This window comes from Durio zibethinus, chromosome 1 (genome assembly GCF_047325235.1).
Source record: "Durio zibethinus cultivar Kanyao isolate XHJ-2024 chromosome 1, ASM4732523v1, whole genome shotgun sequence".
Lineage (NCBI taxonomy): Eukaryota > Viridiplantae > Streptophyta > Magnoliopsida > Malvales > Malvaceae > Durio > Durio zibethinus.
Window position 1 is genome coordinate 29041270 of NC_143162.1, and position 23434 is coordinate 29064703.

General features: G+C 30.2%; 1 protein-coding gene across 1 annotated transcript; it reads left to right on the forward strand.

Annotated features, from left to right (window-relative positions):
- Positions 1 to 4633: 4633 nt before the first annotated feature.
- LOC111310741 (receptor-like protein EIX1) lies at positions 4634 to 23387 on the forward strand. Its single transcript, XM_089745503.1, has 6 exons — positions 4634 to 4704; positions 6040 to 6114; positions 6364 to 6425; positions 22134 to 22416; positions 22720 to 23267; positions 23365 to 23387. The coding sequence occupies exons 1-6, from the start codon at positions 4634 to 4636 to the stop codon at positions 23385 to 23387; spliced, it is 1062 nt and encodes a 353-aa protein (XP_089601629.1).
- Positions 23388 to 23434: the final 47 nt, after the last annotated feature.

A 23434-nucleotide genomic window follows, 5' to 3' on the forward strand; every position in this document is an offset into this window, starting at 1 on the left:
AAAAAATAGATAATTCAAGAGATGATAAAGCTGCAAGTAACTTAAGATTAGATCCCATCAAATTGTAACAAAAATTTTTCATCTTGATTGAAACTATAATTAATTTAATTTTCTCTAAATTTTTATCTTAATATGCTTATATATGATTAATTTATATCTCAATATTATTTAATCTTTCTAAGTTATATTAAATTGATTACTTTTTTGGTCATCTAAGTGGTTGAACGACCTAAAGTGAATTATTTAAAGTAAAAAAATTATCAAATGAAATAAACTTAATTGTTTTTGATGAATTCTTTTAAGGTGTGACAAAATTTAATGGAGTTATCTTTTGAATAATTTAATGCCAAAATTATATTCATTCATGAAAATTTATTTGTTAATACTGAAAATGAAACCATTATAAATTGTATAGGTTTTACATAACAAGTTTGTTATTCATAAAATTGAAATTTTCTTAATAAAACGTGACAAATACAAAGATTAATAATAAATTTTCTTCATAAAATGTAAAAATTTATTTGTTAATGCTGAAAATGAAACTATTATAAATTGTATAGGTATTACATAACAAGTTTGTTATTCATAAAATTGAAATTTTCTTAATAAAACATAACAAATACCAAGATTAAGAATTTATTTTATTTTTTAAAATTATGTATTTTAATATTTATATATATATAATAAAAATTTATGTATAATAAAATTTTTCAAATAAAAAAATTAAGTTTTCAATTGATAAAATGTACAATTATGTTCAATTGATGAAAGTATCAATGAAAATTTATCTTAAGTAGAAAAATGAGATGAAAGATTGATTAGTCATGTATAACTTTATTCTTTTCATATGATAAAGAAGGTTAATGTTATATTATGTTCAGTGACAAATATACAAATATATTGGTCTCAAATTTCTTTAGGATTAATATGGAACTTTTTTGTTTGGAAAAAAACATTGTATCCTTCATTTTCTCCTTTATGTCAATTGATAAATATTCATTGTTGTATTAAAATTTTTAAAGTTGTCATATTAGGCAATATTTTATCAAAAGAATTTAAATTCATTGAATTAATTATTGCTATTACATTTAATATAAAAATATTATTATAAATTATAATTTAACTAAACTTAAAAGTGATTTAAAGATATTCATCAGCAAAATTCCTTTGATAAATCTTTATTTAATTGTATATTTAGTATTTCAATCATTTTAAATTTTAAGTTTTCATAATTTCGAGTTGAATTTTAAATTTAGAATCAATGACCAATTAAGTTGAGTCAATTTTTATCATTTACTTTTTTCATAATGTATTCAATTATTCACTTATGTAACTGTGTAAATTTAACTTAATAATTGGTACATGATTTTTTATTTAAAAAGCTAAATTCAAATTGTTTAAAATCCAAGTAAAAAAATATATTCAATTACTTATAATTGCAATTTTATTTTAGAAATACTTTTAAAATTAATTAACTAATTCAACCACAAAGATAATAAAAATAAGATATTGAAAATTAAGAAAAAAAACTAAATAAGGAACTTTTAAATTATTACATAAAATGAATAAGAAATATTAGATTTTGATTAGGTTACAATTTCAATTCGAATTTTGATTATGTTCAATCATTTTGAGTTTTAAATAACTACTAAGTTGTTGATTTTTAAAATCAATTGAAATTGAGTTAAATTAGTTCATTTTTATAATTATGTATATTATATTATTTTTAATTAAATTAAAATGTAAAATGAGTAAAAATTTATTTATACTTAATTTAAGTTTTGAATTATTTCAAGTTTGAGTTAATTAATTTATGCTACTTTAGCCATACTTTTATGACATCAACATAAAATTTCAAAATAGAATGAGAACACAATGGAAATTTAAGTGCAAAAATCCTTATAGATACTAATAATAATTAAAAAAAAATCCTTATATTTAAGTTTTGCAGAGATTAAAGGATAAATCTTCTTTTGAAGATTTTAAAATTTGTATTAAGAAATATTAATCTAGATAAACAAGTTTATAATTATTTCTTTGTTGATTAAGTTACTATATGGGTTGAGGAAAACAATTTAAATATTTCATTTGAAAGAGATATTATAATTCATATTCATTCACAAAGACAACATGACGTTAAACATTATTTGAGTTGTTATAATCTCTTACAATATTCTTTATTCTTTTCAAATATAAAAGTTGATTGGTATCTAAATATAAAGAAAAAGGTCATTTTGAATAATGGTAACAACAAAAAAGCAATAATTAAAAATATATCACCTTTTTATTTAGTAGAAGAAAATTTGTATATAGAATATAAAGGTAATTATTATGAATTTAATATATTTTTAAAAAAATTATGGTTTGTTTAATTTTTATAAATTTTATTTAGTAAATTTGTTCTCATTACTTTGATCATATATATAACAAAATTTTTATCTAAAATTATATACTTAAAAGAAAGAAACATTATACAATTGTACTTTGCTAACAGGTATGAAAAATATATATACTAATAATTAAGTCAAATTATCAATAAAACTTATCTTAATATGTATTATTTGTCATGAACTAAAAAATTTGAAGAACATCTTAGAAATGTTGATTTAATGTACATTGTATATATTTATTTAATTTAGTTTTAATACTTGCATTACTATAAAAAGTTATTTTTTAATTTATTATTATGTGTTAAAGTACTGATAATAAATTAAAAGCATTTACTCATGTTTTTCAAATAATTTACGCTTAAACTTTTTCTTCTTTATTTCTTTATCTTATGAATTACATTCTCTAGCATATATTAGATATATATATATATATAAATCAATGATAACATAATAGTGTTTAATTAATAACTTAGTAATTAATTATTGAAAACTTAAATGTAATTAGTATAACTTAATATTAATCATCAATAACTTACTAATAAATTAATAACAATTAATAGTAAATGAATGATAATTTAGTAGAGTATAGTACTAAATCAAGAATAACTTAACAAAAAATAAGTGACAACTTAATAGTTAATTATTGATAATTTAGTAATAAATCAATGATAATTTAATAGTAAATTAGTGATAATTTAATATTAAATCAGTTGTAGTTTAATAGTAATTAAATATAGTAGTTATTCATTAAAAACTTAAAAATAAATCAATATAACTTAGTAGAAAATCATCGATAACATAATAGTTAATCAATGACAACTTAATAGTAAATCATGTATAATTTAATATAAAACAATAATAATTTTGTAGTAAATCATATATACTTTAGTGATAATTCAATAATAATTTTGAGATAAATAATTAAAAATTAAATAGTAAATCAATGATGACATAATAATAAATATATAAAATATAATAGTAAATCATTGATAATTTAATAATAAATTGATAATATACTAGTAAATAACTAATAATGTAATAGTAAATTACTGATAACTTAGTTTTAAACAAGTGATAATTTAGTAATAAATTGATAACTTAATAATAAATCAGTAATAACATAATAATACATTATTAATAATTTAATTATAAATCGGTGATAATTGAGTAATAAATTAGTTAATCATTGATTATATTTTAGTAAATCATTAGTAAATTAGTAGTAAATCAGTTATAACTTTATAATAACTCATCAATAACTTAATAGTAAATCACTAATAATAAGTGGCAAATCCCTCATAACTTAATAGCAAATCCTTCATAAAAAATTAATAGCAAATCATTCATAAATTGGTAGTATATCATTGATAGCTTAATAGTAAACAACTGATAATTTAATTGTTAATTATTGATAACTTTTATTATATTTAATTGTTAATTATTGATAACTTTTATTATATTTAAAGTTATCAGAGATTGAACCCTAGGTATTAGCAGAAATGAAGTCAAAACTTTCATTGTAGGGATTAAGATAAATCTACCATAAACATATTCTATAAAGAATTAGTGAAAAAAAATTATATAAATTTGAATAAAATAATAATTTTATTGTTTAAAAAGAAAATTATCTTATATTAGAACTGAACCCATGCTTTCCTATAGGAATCTATCGTTAAATATATGATAACACAGATTTTATCAATAGTTACAAAAAATATATTTTAAGTTATCAAACAATTACTTAAATTATGTCGAGAAATTACAAAAATTTTATGAAAGATTATCAAAATTGTATCAATAGTTACCAAAATTATATCATAAGTTACCAATAATGCATCGAAGATTATCAAAATTTTATCAAAAGTTATCAAATTTTACTTATATTATATCAAGATCAAAATTAATTATTAGTATTTAACATTATTATTATAATATAAAAAATTATTTTTTACAATAAATTTTTAGAGATAAGAATTACATATGCGTCATAAATTTGCAAAAACTAGTTATGGAATGAAAATACAAAGGAAAGTCATGTCTTCTAAAAAAATTTCAAAAGTAATAAAGATAATATGGTATAACGACCACCAGCAGAGTTGTCAGCTTAATCTCTAGCTCCCTTGTTCTTCCCTTGTGCCAATTTAAGGAGCTGGAGCATTCATTGTATTTGCCTCTCAAGCTTAATGATGAGTTAAGAGAACAACTAAGTAGGAAGATGAAGAGCAGAAGAGGTATTAAGGATAATGTTTCTTAGACATTTGCGTCAGCAAGCTGAGCGGATGTATCCTCTTAAAGTTCACCCTGAGGCAAATCGGTAGATATAAGCAACAGAACTAGTCAGGACGCAAGACCTAGCTAGGACCTACAACAAGCATGTACTATTAACACACACACGTTACAGAGCAGAATAGCAGATATAAATGATGGTCAGACAGATGCAAGCCCAGAGAGAATAAAATTAAAGGTAACTAAGCCTTGCAAATACCTTTTGTTTTGAGCTTTGATTTTCACTGCCAAGTTCACAACAGCGTCAAAGTATTCTGCTACCTTAACAAATTCTTCTTTGGATTCTGTTACCTTACAGCAGAGGAAAGTACCATCCCCTACTCCCTGCAGTTTCTTTGCAACTGGAAACTTATCTGATTGCATTGGCCAACTTCCCAATCTTCGCTATCTCTTTTTTGCCGGTCTCAATGTGATCAATGAATCAGTCCTTTCTCTATCATCTTTGTTCCAAAACTCCACCCAGACATGGTTTTAGGTCTTGGATCTAGTGATCAGATTGTAAAAGTGGACCAACATATATATATATATATATATATATATATCCCCACCCATGTCCACCCCACAAATCTTTGGAGACATGTAATTTGGGAGGTAATTAAAATCCCAACCTAACATATTTAACTTTGTGAAATAACAACTTATCATATCAGGAACCATTCAAACCTCACCCTGGCCTTTTAATTTTCCAAATCGAAGTTAGATATCCCTTCACTGCTTTAAGAATATTTATGCCTTGGATTTGTGAGGTAGTAAATGACCTTATCATTGGAGAGCCAAGGAAAATACATGAGTTTTGAAATGGTTTATGTTCTTCATCCAACCATCAGCTCTTAACATAGTGTAGACACCCATTTGTGTCTGGACCTAATCAAGACTAATTTTCTTTGGCGTATTATTATTAATATTAGCATTATTATATTATATCATAGTATAATATATTATATTATATTAATACTATTGTATTTTTATCATTATTAGTATATTATATCATATTATTATTATTATTATTATTTACGTTTTTTCTTTTCTTTCTTTTTTGTTTGAATCTGCCAAGGTATAAGAAAATCTGAATTTGACCAGAATCATAGGTCTTTAATGCAAAGTCAACTGGTGTAAGTACTAGAAATGATTGGGATCAAATCAGAGACCTTGAATCACACTCAGACATAATCAATCTCCAGGATTTAAGCTTGGATTGATTCTGCTCATTTCCTAAAAATTCTCCTAAGATTGCCTATAAATTATATGAAAAATCAAAGAATAGGAAACATAAATTTTGAGAGAAAAAGGGTCTAGAAAAGTTTTGGCAATAGGAATTCTTGCAATTCTGGTATTAGGATTTGGGGTTTGATTGCAATTTCAGGCGGGAATTTAGGCTTCTAGAGTTAGGTTTAAGGTTTCAAAAGGTTTCAGGGAAGATTTGGAGTTTGCTGGAAAGGTTTGAAGATTTTCTGGATTTTTTTAGATATTTTTGGGTTTTTCTAGGTTTTTTTTTTGGGTTTGGGAAGACTATTTGAAATTTTTGATGGAATTTTTTGTCAAGGTTGAATTTTTTGGCAAGATTCTGGTGATTTTTTCAAAAATCGATAGATTTTTCAGTTTTTGGTTAAACTTTTCGATGACTTTTCTAGAAACTGATAGGTTACCTAATTTTTGGTTAAAGTTTTTAATGGTGTTCTTGACTAAGTTTTAGAGAGAAGGCAAAGAGAAATCGACTAGAGAGAGGGCAAGAGGCTTCTGAGCGTAAAGGTACTGAATCTGACTTATATATTGTCTCTACACAATGTTGTTTTGGGTGACTTAGGATCCGCGTGAACTCGAGTTAGGATTCACGTGCCGACTCACTTTAACCCAACCCAAATCGCAAGGTTTTCTTTTTCTTTTTTTATTTTATTTTTAGATTTAATTTAATTTAATTTTTTTTTTGTTTTATAATTTTGTTGATTTTAATATTTTTTTAATATTAAATAATAAAAAATAAATAAATAAACATTTTCTTTTGGGAAGAATAGAAGAAGTTAAAAAAAAAACATTTTCAATAAAAAATATAATAAATCTTTTCAAATAAAAATCTTTCAAAATAAATTCATGAATTCTACCAAACTATTGGAGAATATTCGTGGATCTAATTTTTAAAATGGAATCCACCAAACCATTGAAAAATTCCATAAATTCATCTTTTTGCAAAAAAATAAAAAAAAAAATTCATTCTCTAAACTATTGGAAAATTACTTCCTAAACTAAGTCCTACCAAACTATTAGGAGATTTTATTAGTTTTTTTAGGATGAAATCTTTTAATAAATCCAATAATGGAGCCTTTTCAGAATGAGACACTAGTCTCCATAAACACTCATAAAGTGAGAAAATTATCTTAAATTGCTACCAAACTATTGGGATAATTTTAAGATATATTTTCAATATTAAATTATCTGATAAATCACAAATATGATCAAGGCTTGGATAATCTGAATCTAGCTGGTACTATTCTTTGGATGGGCATTATGAGGGTGCTATGACTTTCCCCATACGTAATTGTACTTTTAAACCTAAACTCTAATTTCATGGATCAGATTTGATCAAGTAGCCAATCATACCTTAATAAGAAAGATTGATGATGACTCTTCTAAACCATATCTAGCGGTAGGTCTATGAACCTGTATGTTACGCTAGTTTGACGACTCCACTAGGGACTCGAAAGTCAGGCTAGCAAAGGATTTCTTATCATCCAAGCCTCGCTTAATAAATTTAAAATTACTTTATTCATTTTCATTGCTTGTATTTGCTATTTTCTTTTTTTATTGTGTATACTTGCTTAATTATTCATTTGTCTTTCTTTTTATTCATTGCTTATATTTGCTTAATTATTCATTGTATATATACATGTCATTTATTTACGTATGCATAACATAAGCTTTTTACCATGGCTTTACCTTTAAGAGGGAATGAAGTACCTATGCCCTCATGAGATTTCATGGCTCCACATGGGCCTACAAAATACTTTCACTCAAATTAAATCATTTTCACTTGTAGCCTATGATAGGCGAGGATCAAAATGCTTTACTAGTCTATGATGGATCATGATGTAAGGAACAATTTGGGAACCTTTTAGAATTAACCCAAACCATATATAGCCAACCTTATGAGCCCAACCATAGATAGAATCTTATCCTCCTACCTTTTGTAATCAATCCAAAATTTAAAGCCATATTGTTATTTGCTATATGGTGTTTATTCTATGTTTTATTGAAGTGACTAACTAATTTTTTTATCTTTTTTTATTTATTTTCCTTTTGTGCATATTCATAAACATACTTACAAATAGCATAGTGTTTTTGCCCCAAAAACTATTTCAACAAAAGCTTTTATGGACTCTATAAAGCATCAAGTTTGCACCTCATCTACACTGTTCAAATGTGACTCTCCCATAGATATAAAGATAGAATCAGACAAGAAGTAGCAAGAAAAAAGAGATTGTTTACCACTTAGTTATATCTCTACATTACCAAAGGAAGTTTACTTGCTCCTCAAACATAATGACTTGAAAAGCCTAGTAACTATATGGATCAACATGACTTCTTTAAGGCAGGAAGCTTTTTGTTAGAAGTTTAAGCATATTGCATATCTCTTGTCAGTGGATGTTGATAACTCACTCATTAAGATGATGAAACAATTCTGGGATCCTTCCTACCATTGTTTCATCTTTAATAAGGTTGATTTGGTGCCAACTATAGAGGAGTACTTAAAGTAAGTGGGCATGCATCTACTATATCCAGACAAAATATATACAAAAAAGCACAAATAAAGGAATCACAAGAAATTAGGCTAGATTTTAAGAGTGGGAAAAGAGATCATAGATTCTTACATTCAAGAAAAAAAAAGCATAAGGATATCCCTTGGGAGGTTCTCTGAGATTTCATTGTTAAGCATCAAGATAATGATCAGGGGATGAATGTATTTGCTCTAGCCATATATGGGTTGGTCATTTTCCCTAAGGAGTTAGGCTACATTGAGATAAAAGTGGTTGATCTTTTTGAACAGATTGAAAAAAAATGTAATCCTTTTTCAACTATCTTAGTAGAAACCATCAGATCTCTGGACTTTTGTAGATAAAATGACAAGGCAAGATTCATAGGTTGCATACCATTACTATATCTGTAAATGAAAAGCCATTTCGAATGCAAAAAGAGTGCCTTCTTCAAGCTTTATTTCTACACCCAAAATCTAATTAGGGAGTTATGTAAAGCATTTGGCCAAAAGTATAGACTCAGAAGGAGTGAAAATATTTATTGCAAGAGCTCACAGTTGATCAAGTGAAATGGTTAGCTCAGTGGATGAATAGGGAACCTATGTTATATCAATGTGAAGATGAAACAAGTGTTTCATTTTTAGGTCTATGAGGGTCAACGAGTTATGCACCGTTGATGGTAATGAGACAACATAGAGCTGAAAAATATACTCCTAGGACTTATAAGCTCAGCCAATTTGATTGTTCATACGGGGAGCCCAAAACTTTTTAAAAAATTGATAGCATGATCAAGGCTTAAAAAAAGTCCAAAAGGGTAAACCCTAGACTATTTACTGATAAGGCCACTCAGAAGTTTCTAAATTAGAGAACCAAAAGAGGGTAAAATGTGGTACCTACACCTATAGACCAATGCCAGTTGATGGACCATGAGTCAGATGATATGCCTTTAGAATTAGAATCTACAAGGAAAGAATATGAAGTAGAAAAAGAAAATTAAAACAGGAAATTTTAAAGCTTCAGAGAGAAAAAGACCAATGGCAAAATAAAGCAAAAAAACTAGAAATCCAAGGATTGCTAAAAAATATAGCAAGGCCTAAAAAGTTATCAGAGAACGGGATGATGCCCTTAAAGAATTGAAGGAACTATGCCAATAGCATAAGAGGTTGCACATATAGGTGCAGGCTAAAGAAATAAATAACATAGATCTAGCTCATGAGAATGAAGACTTGAAAAAAGAATGTGCATAAATAGAAAATGATTATGAAGAAGTTCAGCAGGAAAATGAAATGCTTTTAGACTAAATTTTGACCCTAACACTAAAGTTGAATAAACAAAAAGATCATGTCAAAACCCTCACAGAAAAGCATAAAGAATTATCCTATCAGGTGTGGTATAGTAAGAGAAAAGGGTTAGAAAGACAAAGATACATAAAACACCTTACAGCTCAGATAGGCAAAATAGTGATTAAGGTAGGTGAAATGGTGGAAGAGGCTGAGCCATTAAGAGCTTCAATTACACTAGCAGGGGAGCATGGACAGAGATTGTTGAACTTCATTGAGGAGGCTAAAGATCAGTATGGGCAAGTTAAGCACTTTTATAGAGGGATAGTATTAGATTTGATATAAAATAGACTCTTATGAAATAAATGAAAGTTCACTTTTGTTAAATTTTTAAGGGGTAAATATTTTTTTTCTTTTTTTTTCCATGCATTGCATCACATTCATTCATTCATTCATTATCATGCATCATTATTGATTTTTAATTATGGTACTAAGGTGCAACAATAGCTACACACTCATACAATACCCAGGCTAAAGCCAAGAAGATGGAGCAAGACAATGCAAATCATCTTGAGAGGATAGAAAAGGCTCAAAAGGTACTTAAAAAAAAAGTGAGCAAAATTTTGAAAGCTATGGAAAAGGCAAACAGAAGAAAGGCAGTAGAGGAAGATACCTTACCCATAGCTATTGAATCGACATATCCTCTAGGTTTCAGCCTATAATAGACTCAATTACCCTAATCTTCCAACCTCAACAAATAACTTTTCCAAAGTACAACTACTCAGAAATGACTTATACACCCGATCATGAGAACGTTCAAAGTTATGACAATCTTTTTTTCATTAAAAATACAGCTGAGCCCATTCAACTCATTCCATGGATAAGGTAAAAGAGAAAGAGAAGTTACAGGTAGTTGTACCCTTAAAAAATGCTAAAACTGATTAGGCCATGAACAAGCTTAAAGAAAGATTGAGGGCTGTAAAAAGAATTGATTTTTATAGATTTATGGATGCAGTGGAGCTTTGCCTAGTACCAAACATGGTGATGTCACCCAAATTCAAAATACTAGAGTTTGAAAAGTATAATGGTATTAAATGCCTTATCATGCATATCATAATGTATTTTCGTAAGATAGCATCACATACTAGTAATGAAAAGTTGCTTATGCACGTCTTTCAAGATAACTTAATTGGGTTTGTAGCAAAATGGTATGTTCGTTAGACAGAACCCGTATAAAGATGCGAAAAGATTTGATCTGGTTTTTCATCAATCAATATCGCCATGTTATTGACATGGCCCCTAATCACTTTTCCTTGTAAGGAATGAAAAAGAAAGCATTTAAATCCTACAAGCAATATGCCCAAAGGTGGTGAGTCATAGCTACTCAAGTATAACCTCCGTTGATGAAAAAAAAAACTACAGTGCTATTTGTGAGCACTTTAAAGTGTCATACTATGAAAGAATGATAGAAAATACAACAAAAAACTTTGTTGACATGGTGATTTTAGGAAAAATCATAAAAAATACCATAAAAAATGGCAAACTTGAAGAAAAGGGAATTTTTTAAAAGAACGTATTAAAAGGAGAGTGAAATTCAAGCCATGAGTCTTGAAGGGTAGCAATTTAAAAATTACTCTCAACCTACGTATCTTACATACCACCACACTGTGAGTCATACTTCTATTTCCCCTTACCAACCAACTACACAACCTTCTTATCCATTATCACCAAGATCCCTTGTTCACCTAGTCAGCATTATAAGTAATGCCAGAGAATCATGGATAAGGGAAATACCTACATTTGATCCTATACCTACAAGCTATATAAAACTATACCAAGATCTTTATAAAAACTACCTCATTGCCCTACTTGAACCTCTTTATCCCAAATGGTACAATGCCATCACTCATTGTGACTACCATTATGGAGTAACAAGCCATTTTACTAAAAATTACCTTTCTTTAAAATAAAAAGTGCAACATCTAATTAAAGAAGAGCTGATAATTTTTTATACTAGTGAGAGCTCAGTACCCAACATTAGTGGGAATCCCTTGCCCAATCATACAGTCAATGCCCTGGATAAGGATAAAAGGCATATAAAAAAAAGGGTAAAAGAGATTAAAATGTCATTTAAGCAATTGTATGACACCTTTTATGAAGTTAGATTAATACAACTAATAGCCCCACACACTTGTATAGGAAGATTCATCCCTAATCAAAAGTGTAAGTATCATAGTAAAGCCCTAGGGCATTCTATTAAAAAATGTCGACAGTTTCACCAAAATGTACAGAAGTTAATGAACTCTTATCAAATAGAATTATATGAGAAGTTAGGAGCCTTGAAAGATATTAGGGTGGCTATGACAGACAGGTGGGTACCAAAACCTATCACCATATGTTGTAGTGAGAAGTTACAATCAATTGGGAACAGGTTTGTTCCTAAACCAATAACTTTTAAAGTCTCATGCATGTTCCTTTACAAAGATGATAAAACTGTGCCATGAAAGTGTGATTATAAGGTAAAAACCTAAGGGTAAAGAAAGGTTATGCCGAAATTTGAATCACCAATATAATAGGTGTAAGAGGCATAACTAAAAGTTAAAGATGTTATACTCTAGAAACCTTGAAGAACATAAAAAAAGGGAAAGAGAAGCAAGTTAAACCAAAAAAAGTCTCAGAGAAAGAAACCTTAAATTTTGTGTCAGAAAAAAAAAACTTGTGAATTTTTAAAGTTGGTAAAGCATAGCGAATACTCTGTGGTGGAGCAATTGAATAAAATGCCAACCAGAATTTCTTTGCTTTTACTTCTCTTGAATTCTGAACCACATCGTAACACCTTGTTAAAAGTACTGAATCAAGATTATGTAGCCCATAATGTGTTTGTATAGTATGTGAATCACTTGGCGGGGAACCTAATAGTACTATATCACATCTCTTTTAGTGATGATAAGATTTCACCTGAAGGTAAGAGCACAAGGCATTGCATATCACCATTAAATGTAAAGGCCATATAGTAGCAAAGGTTTTTATTGATAATAGATCACCTATTAATGTCATGCCTGTGTTTATTTTAGCCAAGCTGCATTTTGATATATCTTATATTGAAAGCAGTCAAATAGTGGTCTAAGCATTTAATCGAGCTAGATAAGAAGTCTTGGAGGATGTTGAGTTGCCTATATAGATTGGGTCGTGTGTCTTCAACATAAAATTTTAGGTTATAAATTTCTCCACATCATATAGTTGCTTATTGAGAAAGCTATAGGTCCACAAGTAGGCACTGTCCCCTCCTCACTGCATCAAAACATCAAATTCAATATGAAAAGACAATTGGTGATTGTAGCTAAGAAGAAAGACTTATTGGTAACCCAACCTATAAATACCCTATATATGGAAGCAGTAGAGGAATCATTGGAATGTTTTTATCGATCTTTTAAACCTGTTAATGCAGTGGGTGAAAGACTCAAATTCAATCAGATTGTGATTAATCAGATGATTAACAAGGGTTGGAGTATTAGGTTTAGCTTCGGTAGAAGCCTTTAAGGGATAAGAAAGCTTCTTAAGATTGAAGATTACAGTTATAAATCAAGATTGGGTTATGAGATAGAAAAAATGTAAAAAAATAGTAGAAGGGCAAAAAATAGACCAATGATATTTCCTCATTTAAATGAAACTTTCGTTCCTATAGGATACATACACCCAAGAACTAAGGAAAACACAAAAAAAGAACCAAAATGAGAGAAAGCTTTTGCCAAGCTGTCCATTCATATGGTGGATAATGAAAGTCAAATTGACGAATCATTGGTTTACCCTTGCCTACCTAGTTATGAATTGAAGAATTTAAGGGTTATCTAGATGCTTGTTTTTTTTTTTTCTAATGTAATCACATCTCCTAATTGCTTATGCTCAAAAGCATTAGGATGAACTCTTATGTTTGGGCCATTTATTTTTCATTATTTCAATAAAAGTAGGAGCATGCATTTTATCCATTTCTTTTACTCCATTCATTATCCCATCAAAAGTTCCTTACCAATATCTCCTATTCCATTAACTTTCAAGTCTCTAAAGGAATGAAGGTAATCATGACAATGAGTCGGGATTTAATTTTAAAAATTCGATTAATATTGGTGAACTTGATATTGAAGAAGACTCTAAGAAATATACTTTGTCTCTAAATTTAATGAGGCTAATTGAGCAGAAGATAAGTCCATTGAGCCTTATTAAAAAGTTGTTGAACTGATTAATTTAGCTGATGTTAAAAACAAAAAAAAAGTCAAGATTGACATTTTACTTTCAACAGTTGATCGGCAACGGTTAAAAAATTTGCTTAAAAAATTTATGGATGTGTTTGCCTGGTCCTACTAAGATATGCTTGGGCTTAACACTAAAATAGTAGAGCACGGGCTACCTTTGAAGTCTAAATGCAAATCGGTGTAGTGAAAGTTGAAAAGGATAAAGTAAAAAATTTTATTGAAAATCAAAGAGGAAGTACAAAAACATTTTGATGGAGGCTTTCTACAAGTGGCCAAATACCCTAAAAGGGTGGCTAATATAGTACCTATCTCCAAGAATGATGAAAATGTATGAATATGTGTAGACTATCGAGATCTGAATAAAGCTAGTCTGAAAGATAATTTTCCTTTGCCTTACATAGATACACTAGTGGACAATATGGCCTGACATTCATTGTTCTCTTTTATGAATGGATTCTTTGATTATAATCAGATAAAGATGGCTTAAGATGATATAGAAAAAAATACATTTATCACTATGTGGGGAACTTTCTGCTATAATGTCATGCCTTTTGGACTAAAAAATGCTAGGATAACCTATCAAAAGGCTATTGTAACATTCTTTTGTGACATGATGCATAAAGAGATTGAAGTGTATGTGTATGATATAATCACCCAATCCTGAAGGGAAGAGGAGCATGTAGTCAATCTCAAAAAAATTCTTGAGAGGTTGAAAAAGTTTTAGCTCAAACTAAATCTGGCCAAATGTACATTTGGAGCCAGGTCAGGGAAGCTATTAGGATTTATAGTCAGTGAAAGAGTAATAAAAGTTGACTTGGATAAAATTCGAGCCATTCAGAATTTATCCCCTCCAAGAACACAAAAAGAGATTTGAGGTTTCTTAAGCAGATTGAATTATATTTCTCGATTCATTTCTCAACTCGTTTTTAAATGTGATCCCATTTTTAAACTCTTTTAGAAGAATAATCTCAGTGAGTGTAATGAAGAATGTTAAAAAGCTTTTGATAAGGTTAAACAATACCTATCAAATCCTCCAATATTAGCACCACTTATTCCAAAAAAACCATTAATTTTGTACATAGGGGTACATGAGAAATCAATGGGATGTGTATTGGGTCAACAAGATGAATCTGGCAAGAATGAGAGAGGTATTTATTACTTAAGTAAAAAATTCACAGAGTACGAGTCCAAGTATTCATCATTATAGAAAATGTGTTACGCTTTGGCTTGGATAGCTAAAAGACTCAGACAGCATATGCTTTACCATACAACTTAGCTCATAACTAAACTAGATCCCATCAAATACATCTTCGAAAAGCCATCACTATAAAAAAGAATCGTAAGATGGCAAATGATGTTCTTGGAATATGACATAGTGTATGTGAGATAAAAAGCAATCAAAGAAAGTGTCATTACTAAATTTTTGGTAGATAGAGCCGCTGATAATTATGAACCTATAAAGCTTGATTTTCTAAATGAAGAATTAATGACCATATTAGGGTTAGAAGAAGATAATGGCGAGAGAGAGATATGAAAAATGTATTTCGATGGGGCTGCCAATGCCATGGGACATTGAATTGGAGCAATTTTAATATTTTTAACAGAACATTACTATCCTGTTACACCAAGATTGAACTTCAATTGCACCAATAATGTAACTGAATATGAGGCTTGTGTTATGGGACTACATGCTACTTTGGACAAAAAAATCAAAACGTTAAAGGTATTTGGAGATTCAGCTCTAGTCATTTATCAACAAAAAGGTGAGTGGAAGATAAGGGATTCAAAACTCATCCTTTATCATAAATACATCTCAGAGTTGTGCAAACAATTCAAGGCAATTCATTTTGAACACTTGCCTCATGAAAAAAATCAAATTGCAGATGCTTTAGCTACCTTGGCCATAATGGTACAAATTAATGATACTGTTAAAATTTAGCTTATGAAACTAGATATCAAGGACATGCCGGTACATTGTGCTAGCTTGAAAGAGGAAGAGGATGGCAATCTCTGGTATCATGACATTACGTAATATCTAAGGAATCAATGATACCCAAATCAAGCAACAGAAAGTGATAAGAGAATCTTGAGAAGGTTGGCTATAGGATTCTTTTTAGATGGGAAATTTTGTACAAATGAGACAAAAACCAAGTATTATTACATTGCGTAGGTGCTTTTGAGGCTAAGAAGATTATTGAAAAAGTTCATAATGGTGTATGTGAAGCACATGCAAATAGGCATATGATGGCAAGACAGGTTATGCAAGTCAGGTACTACTGGTTGATAAAAGATTGCATTGATTATGCTAAAAAATATCACAAATGCCAAATTTATGCTGATAAGATCCATGCTCCGCCCAGGGCTTTACATGTTATAGTGCCATCTTGGCCACTTTCTATATAAGAAATAGATGTCATTAGTCTTATTACCTCAAAGGCCTTAAATGGGAATAGATTCATTTTTGTGATGATCGATTATTTCATTAAATAGATCAAAAAAGCTTCTTTCACAACTATGACTAGATCAGTGATCTGTAAATTCATCAAAAAATAGATAATCTATAGATATGAGCTACCAGAAAGGATCATCTCAGACAATGCAAAGAATTTGAATAGCAAGATGATGCCAAAAACATGTGCTTAGTTTAAGATCAAATATCATAATTTAGCTCCATATTGTCCAAAAATGAATGGGACAATAAAAGCTGTAAATAAAAACATCAAAAGAATCTTAAAGAAGATGACTGAAACATACAAGGATTGACACGAGAAATTACCTTTTGCTCTACATGTATATCAAACTTTCATGTGCATTTCTACTGAGGTAATTCTTTTTTCTTTGGTTTATGGAATGGAGGTTGTATTACCAATAGAAGTAAAGATCCCATTTTTAAGAATCCTAAGAGAAGTGAGATTAGAAAAAGTTGAATGGATTTGGGAGTGCTATGAGCAATTAAACTTTATTGAGGAAAAGAGACTGATGACACTTTACCACGGCCAGTTGTACCAAAAAAAATGATAAGAGCTCATGACAAAAAGGTCCAATTTCATCAATTTCGAGAAAGAGAGTTGGTATTGAAAAGAATCTTTTCAAACCAACACGATAACAAAGAAAAATGGACTCCAAATTGAGAAGAACCATATGTTGTAAAAAGAGCTTTTTCGAGAAGAGCCCTAATCTTGTTAGAAATGGATAGGGATGAACTTTCTAATATTGTTAATTCTGATGCCATGAAGAAGTACTTTGTTTAAAAAAAAAACAAAACAAAACAAAAAATATATATATATAAACATAAAAACAAAAAAAAAAGAGAAGAAAATTTCAAGTTGAAAACCTGAAGGGCAGCTTGAAACAAAAAGGAAAAAGTTTAGCAAAGCGAATGAATGTAGCATCACTTGAAAAGCATGCCAGAGACAGTGAATTTCAAAGAGCTCTGAGGTGTTGGGGCATCGTATTTTGGTTGAGTTTTTGAAGAAATCCAAGATTTGTTGTCATGATTACCTAATCATTTATCTTGGTGCATTGTTACCCCAAATAGCCATCCTTATTACTCTCTTTTTATTTCTATGCCATCATTTGTCTAAATAAATAATATTCGTCCTACTTTCCACTTTTAATATATTTCCTTATGCCTTGCCATAAATAGAAGAAATGCATAACTTACATCTCATATTTTGAAATTGAGATAATGATTAATAATTAAACAAAGTCATAAGAAATTATGTGTTACTTTGAGAAGATTGAAAGAGACAAAGACTAAGGATGAGTGCCTCCCATTAAGAGAAAATAAATGATCGTAAAAGGTTCCCCTTGGGATAAAGAAAAATACTTATTTAGGGATAGTTTCCTTGCCAGAAAGACATGGAAATAGAATATGCAGATAAAAGTTGTGGAAACCTTAGTACCATAATGGATGTTCTATTTACATTCTAGATAGAGTATACATTTATATCATTGCATGATTTTACATCATAGGTTTTGATTTTAGCTTATACTCACGGCATTGTCCCGATCATTCATTTACGACTTTGACTCAGTCTTGGTCACTCTCAGACTCGTCGTATCATCCCAATTATTCGATTTCGGCTTAGGTTAGATCACTTTCAAACTCGCGACATCATCTCGATCATTTATTTATGACCTCGACTAGGTCTTGGTCACTCTCAGACTCATGACATCATCCCAATCATTCGATCTTGACTCAGGTTAGATCATTCTCAGACTCATGGTATCATCTCGGTAATTCATTTACGACCTCGACTCAATCTTGGTTGTTATCAGACTCGCGACATCATCCCAGTCATTCATTCATAACTTTGACTCAGTCTTGGTCACTCTAGAACTTACAGCATCGTCATAATCATTTGATCTTGGCTCAAGTCAGATCTTTCTCAGACTCACGGCATCATCTTGATCATTCATTTACGACTTGGACTCGATCTTGGTCACTTTCAAACTTGTGGCATTATCTCAATCATTTGATATCAGCTCAAGTTAATCATTCTCGGACTCGTGGCATCATCTTAGTCATTCGTTTATGACCTCAACTCGATCTTGGTCACTCTCGAACTCATGGCATCATCCCAATCATTCGATCTCAGCTTAGGTTAGATCATTCTTGGACTCGCGGCATCGTCCCGGTCATTCATTTATAACCTTACTCAATCTTGGTCACTCTCAGACTCGCAGCATCATCCTAGTTATTCGATCTTGGCTCATGTCAAATCATTCTCAAACTCGCGGCATCATCCCAGTCATTTTTAGACTCACAGTTTACTCTCGATTAGTTTTACTTGTTGATTTGACTTGAGCAACCTGGGTGTCTAGGTTTTTGCATCATCCCTGTCTAACAGTTATATGTAAAAAGAGGTAGCTGTAGACACCCATTTGTATCCGGGCCTAATCAAAACTAATTTTTTTGGCGTATTATTATTACTATTAGCATTATTATATTATATTAAAGTCTAATATATTATATCATATTAATACTATTGTATTTTTATCATTATTAGATATTATATCATATTATTATTATTATTATTATTATTATTATTATTATTATTATTATTACTATTATTATTATTTACGTTTTTTCTTTTCTTTCCTTTTTGTTCGAATCTACCATGGGATAGGGAAATATGAATTTGACCAGAATCATAGGTCTTTAATGCAAAGTCAACTGGTGTAAGTACTGGAATTAATTAGGATTAAATTAGAGACCCAGGATCACACTCGGATAGAATCAATCTCCAAGATTTAAGCTTGGATTGATTCTGCCTATTTCCTAAAAATCCTCCTAAGATTGCTTATAAATTAGATGAAAAATCATAAAACAAGATACAGAAATTTTGAGAGAAAATGGGTCTAGAAAAATTTTGACAGTAGGAATTTCTAGAATTTTAGTATTGGGATTTGGGGTTTTATTTGCATTTTCGGGCGTGAATTTAGGCTTTTGGAGTTAAGTTTAAGGTTTCAAAATGTTTCGAGAAAGATTTGGAGCTTTTTTGGGAAGGTTTGAGGATTTTCTCGAATTTTTTTTGAATTTTTTAGGTTTTTTTTGGGTTTGGAAAGAATATTTGAATTTTTTGATGAAATTTTCTGACGAAATTGAATTTTTCAATGGAATTCCATTGATTTTTCAAGAATCAGGTAAATTTTTTAGTTTTCGGTTGAACTTTTTGGTGACTTTTTCAGAAACTAATAAGTTACCCAATTTTTGATTGAAGTTTTCGGTGTTATTGTTGGTTGAGTTTTAGAGAGAAGACAGAGATAAATCAGCTAAAGAGAGAAAGTGCAAGAGGCTTTTGAGCAAGAAAGTGCCGAATTTGACTTATATATTGTTTCTACATGACATCATTTTGGGTGAGTTAAGATCCACGAGAACCTGTGTCAGGATCTGTGCGCTACCCCGCTTCAACCTAACCTAAATCGCAAGGTTTCTTTCTTCTTTTTTTTTTATTTTATTTTTAGATTTCATTTTATTTTATTTCTTTTCTTATTATCTTATTAGTTTTATAATTTTGCCAGTTTTCATAGTTTTTTAATATTAAACAATAAAATAAATAAATAAATCTTTTCTTTCAACAAGTACAAAAGAAGTTAAAAAAAAAATCTTTTCAATGAAAAATAATAAAAAATCTTTTCACATAAAAATCTTTCAAAATAAATTCATGAATTCTATCAAACTAATAGAGAATTTTCATGAATCTAATTTTTAAAATAGAATCCACCAAACTATTGGAAAATTTTATAAATTCGTCTTTTTGCAAAAAAATAAAAAAAAATAATTTTTATTTTCTAAACTATTGGAGAATTGCTTCCTAAACTAAATTTTACCAAATTATTGAGAGACTTTACTAATTTTTCAGGACAAAATCTTTTAATAAATTTGATGATGGAACCTTTTCAAAGTGAGACACTAATCTCCATGAATACTCATAAGGTGAGAAAATTATCTTAAATTACTACCAAACTATTGGGATAATTTTAAGATATATTTTTAATATTAAATTATTTGATAAATTACAAATATGATTAAGGCTTGGATAATCTGAAATCTAGTTGGTACCATTCTTTGGATGGATATTGTGAGGGTGCTATAACTTTTTTCACGCGTAATCGTACTCCTGAACCTAAACTCTAATTTTGTGGATCAGATTTGATTAGGTGATTAATCACATCTTAACAAAAAATATTGATGATGATTATTCTAAACCATGTTTAACAGTAAGTTTATAGATTTATACATTATGATACATAGCCAAGGAAAATGCTATGGGAGAACAAATTTGGGTTTTATGCAGGCATGAGGCTAATAAAGATTTCGAGAATTACTATTTATTTTAGTCAAATATTATTTGATACAGGAACGAATTGGAGAACAAATTAATCATTTTTTGCTTTTATTGTACCATGCCTTTTTCCAATTTTCTGTATAACAAAACTCTGTAGAACAAATACAGATTAAATTCCATTGTCTCTTATCAGAAACTAAATTCTCCTTTCTTTCACTCAAACAAATAGAAAACTTGTCAGCTATTTTCCGTACATTCTGTGTGATTCATTGTGTTCTGTTCTGTGGTAAGTAGTTATTGTTGGCTATATTGGATTTTCACAATGTCAGAAATCAATTCAAAAACTAATTGAAACTTCATGGTTCCTTCCTTTGAACGGCCAGGAATGAGAAAACTGCAAATGCAAGAATGCAAACTAAGAAAAGAACATAATATGTTAATGGCATCTATCAACATGTATAGCAATCTGACTCTGTCTATCGTCTTTTGATGGGGCATGGAAAGTGCCATTGACGATTAGAATAGCAAGAATTGTCTGAAAATACATCTGCATTATAAAAAGGATTACTAGTTTAAGTTGAACAAGAAACAGGTAATAGAAATTCACACTGATGCCTCAAGCACCAATTTAAATATTGTCTTACAGGATTTGACTTTGCCTCTAAACTATTTTGTTAAGTCATTGCTGAAGTAATCCGTAACAACTGGCACAGTAGTTTCCACATTCAAGATATGAATCAGTGTACTACTTCAAATTATTCAATCTGAAATCTCAACTGGAACATAATGGAAAATGATACTTCATATATCTTTATTTTTATCATTCAACTATAGACGTTCAATTAAATAAAAATTGTTTAGAAAACAATTAGATATGGATTAAGCATTAAGTTATTCGAAAACATGTGAAACACAAAGAATGCTGCTTATATTCTTAGCTCATCAAGGGACCACGATGAGCCAATTTCAATCTCATTCCAATTTATTAGGGCTTTAGCAGAAAAACTATCACTGTCTCACAGCTTTAAACTTCCAATGAAATTGTACGGCCCTTATTCCAGTCTTTAGATATAGGATTTGATTAACTTGAAACTAAGAAGTACCTCTCCCTGAAAAGGCCTTGTCCAATGTTGCATCAGTTGCCCCTTCAATCAAAATTCTAAAGTAACAATTCAACAGGGTTTTCATCTGTCAGTTCAATTGCTGTCCCTATAAGTATTGTATGGACCTCAAACAGATCAAAATCAACATAGCCCTTCTTTCCTCTCTTCCATATCTTACAAGAAGTTACTTTGTGTAACTTACAACTTAGCCATATGAGATTCATAAAATTCATCATGACCCTTTTTCTCTTCCTACTCTTTTTTTTTCTCCAAACTTTTTGCAGCCAATGCTTGTCATGAAGAAGAAAAAGAAGCATTGATAAGCTTCAAATCTCATATTACAGACCCTTCAAATCGTTTATCTTCGTGGAAAGGCCAGAACTGCTGCAGCTGGTATGGAATCCGTCGTTCAGACTCGCTTCATGTCACAGCCATTGACCTCCGAAATCCCAATCCAGACAGCCTTATCTTGGACTTGAATTCCCAACCTGTTTCCACATCTGACTTCCCTTCTACTGATCTTACCGGCACCATCCCTTCTTCTCTTTTCTCCCTTACTCTTATCAGGTACCTTGACCTCAGTTTCAACAACTTCATGCTCTCAAGGATTCCAAAAGGATTATCAAATCTTACTGGACTCACTTACTTCAATCTCTATGTTCAATGATTCTATTACAACACAATTTGCTAACCTTACCTCCCTCACAGAGCTAGACCTTTCATGTTCCTTTAGCGTTGTGGACTTCTCATCCGTTTCCTCTAGTTTGTCTTTAAAATGACAATTCATTAAGGTTCTCTTTACACATACATAAACCTAGGCATTCTCTCTGCATCAAATTTGAATTGGTTAAAAGGGCTGAATAATCTCAGAAAACTGAAACTCAGTGGTGTTGATCTATCAGAAGCATCTCGGTCAACCCTATGGGCTAAATCTATATCTAATCTTTTCATGCTGAGGTTGCTTGACCTGTCAAATTGCGGGATTTCTGGTGAGGTTCCAGTTGAGCAGCTTTTTAACCTCTCCCGTCTCTCTCATTTGTTCATGGACTTCAACTTTATAGCATCCAAAATCCCAAGTAAGTTGGCCAATCTCACCTCTCTCTCAGTCCTTGACCTCACCAGATCGAATCTACAAGGCCATATCCCTTACCTTCCTCAACTAAAGGACCTTTATGTGGGAAGCAACTCTGATCGTATGGTTGATCTCCATTCCATGCTCGCAGTCCCCTGGCCTCAATTAGAATCTATTGACATGTCTTCTACCCAAGTTATTGGATCTATCCCACCCTCTATAGCCAACATCACCTCGTTAGATGATTTCATAGCGTACAATTCTTTGATTCAGGGCCAGATACCTGCCTCCATGATGAACCTTTCAAGCTTAGAACAATTGTTTCTAGACATGAACAGTTTTACTGGTGAGATTTCACCTTCAATATCCAATTTAAAAAGCCTGCATTATCTGTCTTTGATTCAGAACTCTTTTAAAGGATCCATACCTGACACGATTTGCAGCATCTCCTCTCTCCACACTCTAGCTTTAGCAGAAAACTCTTTTATTGGAAATTTACCAGATTGCATTGGC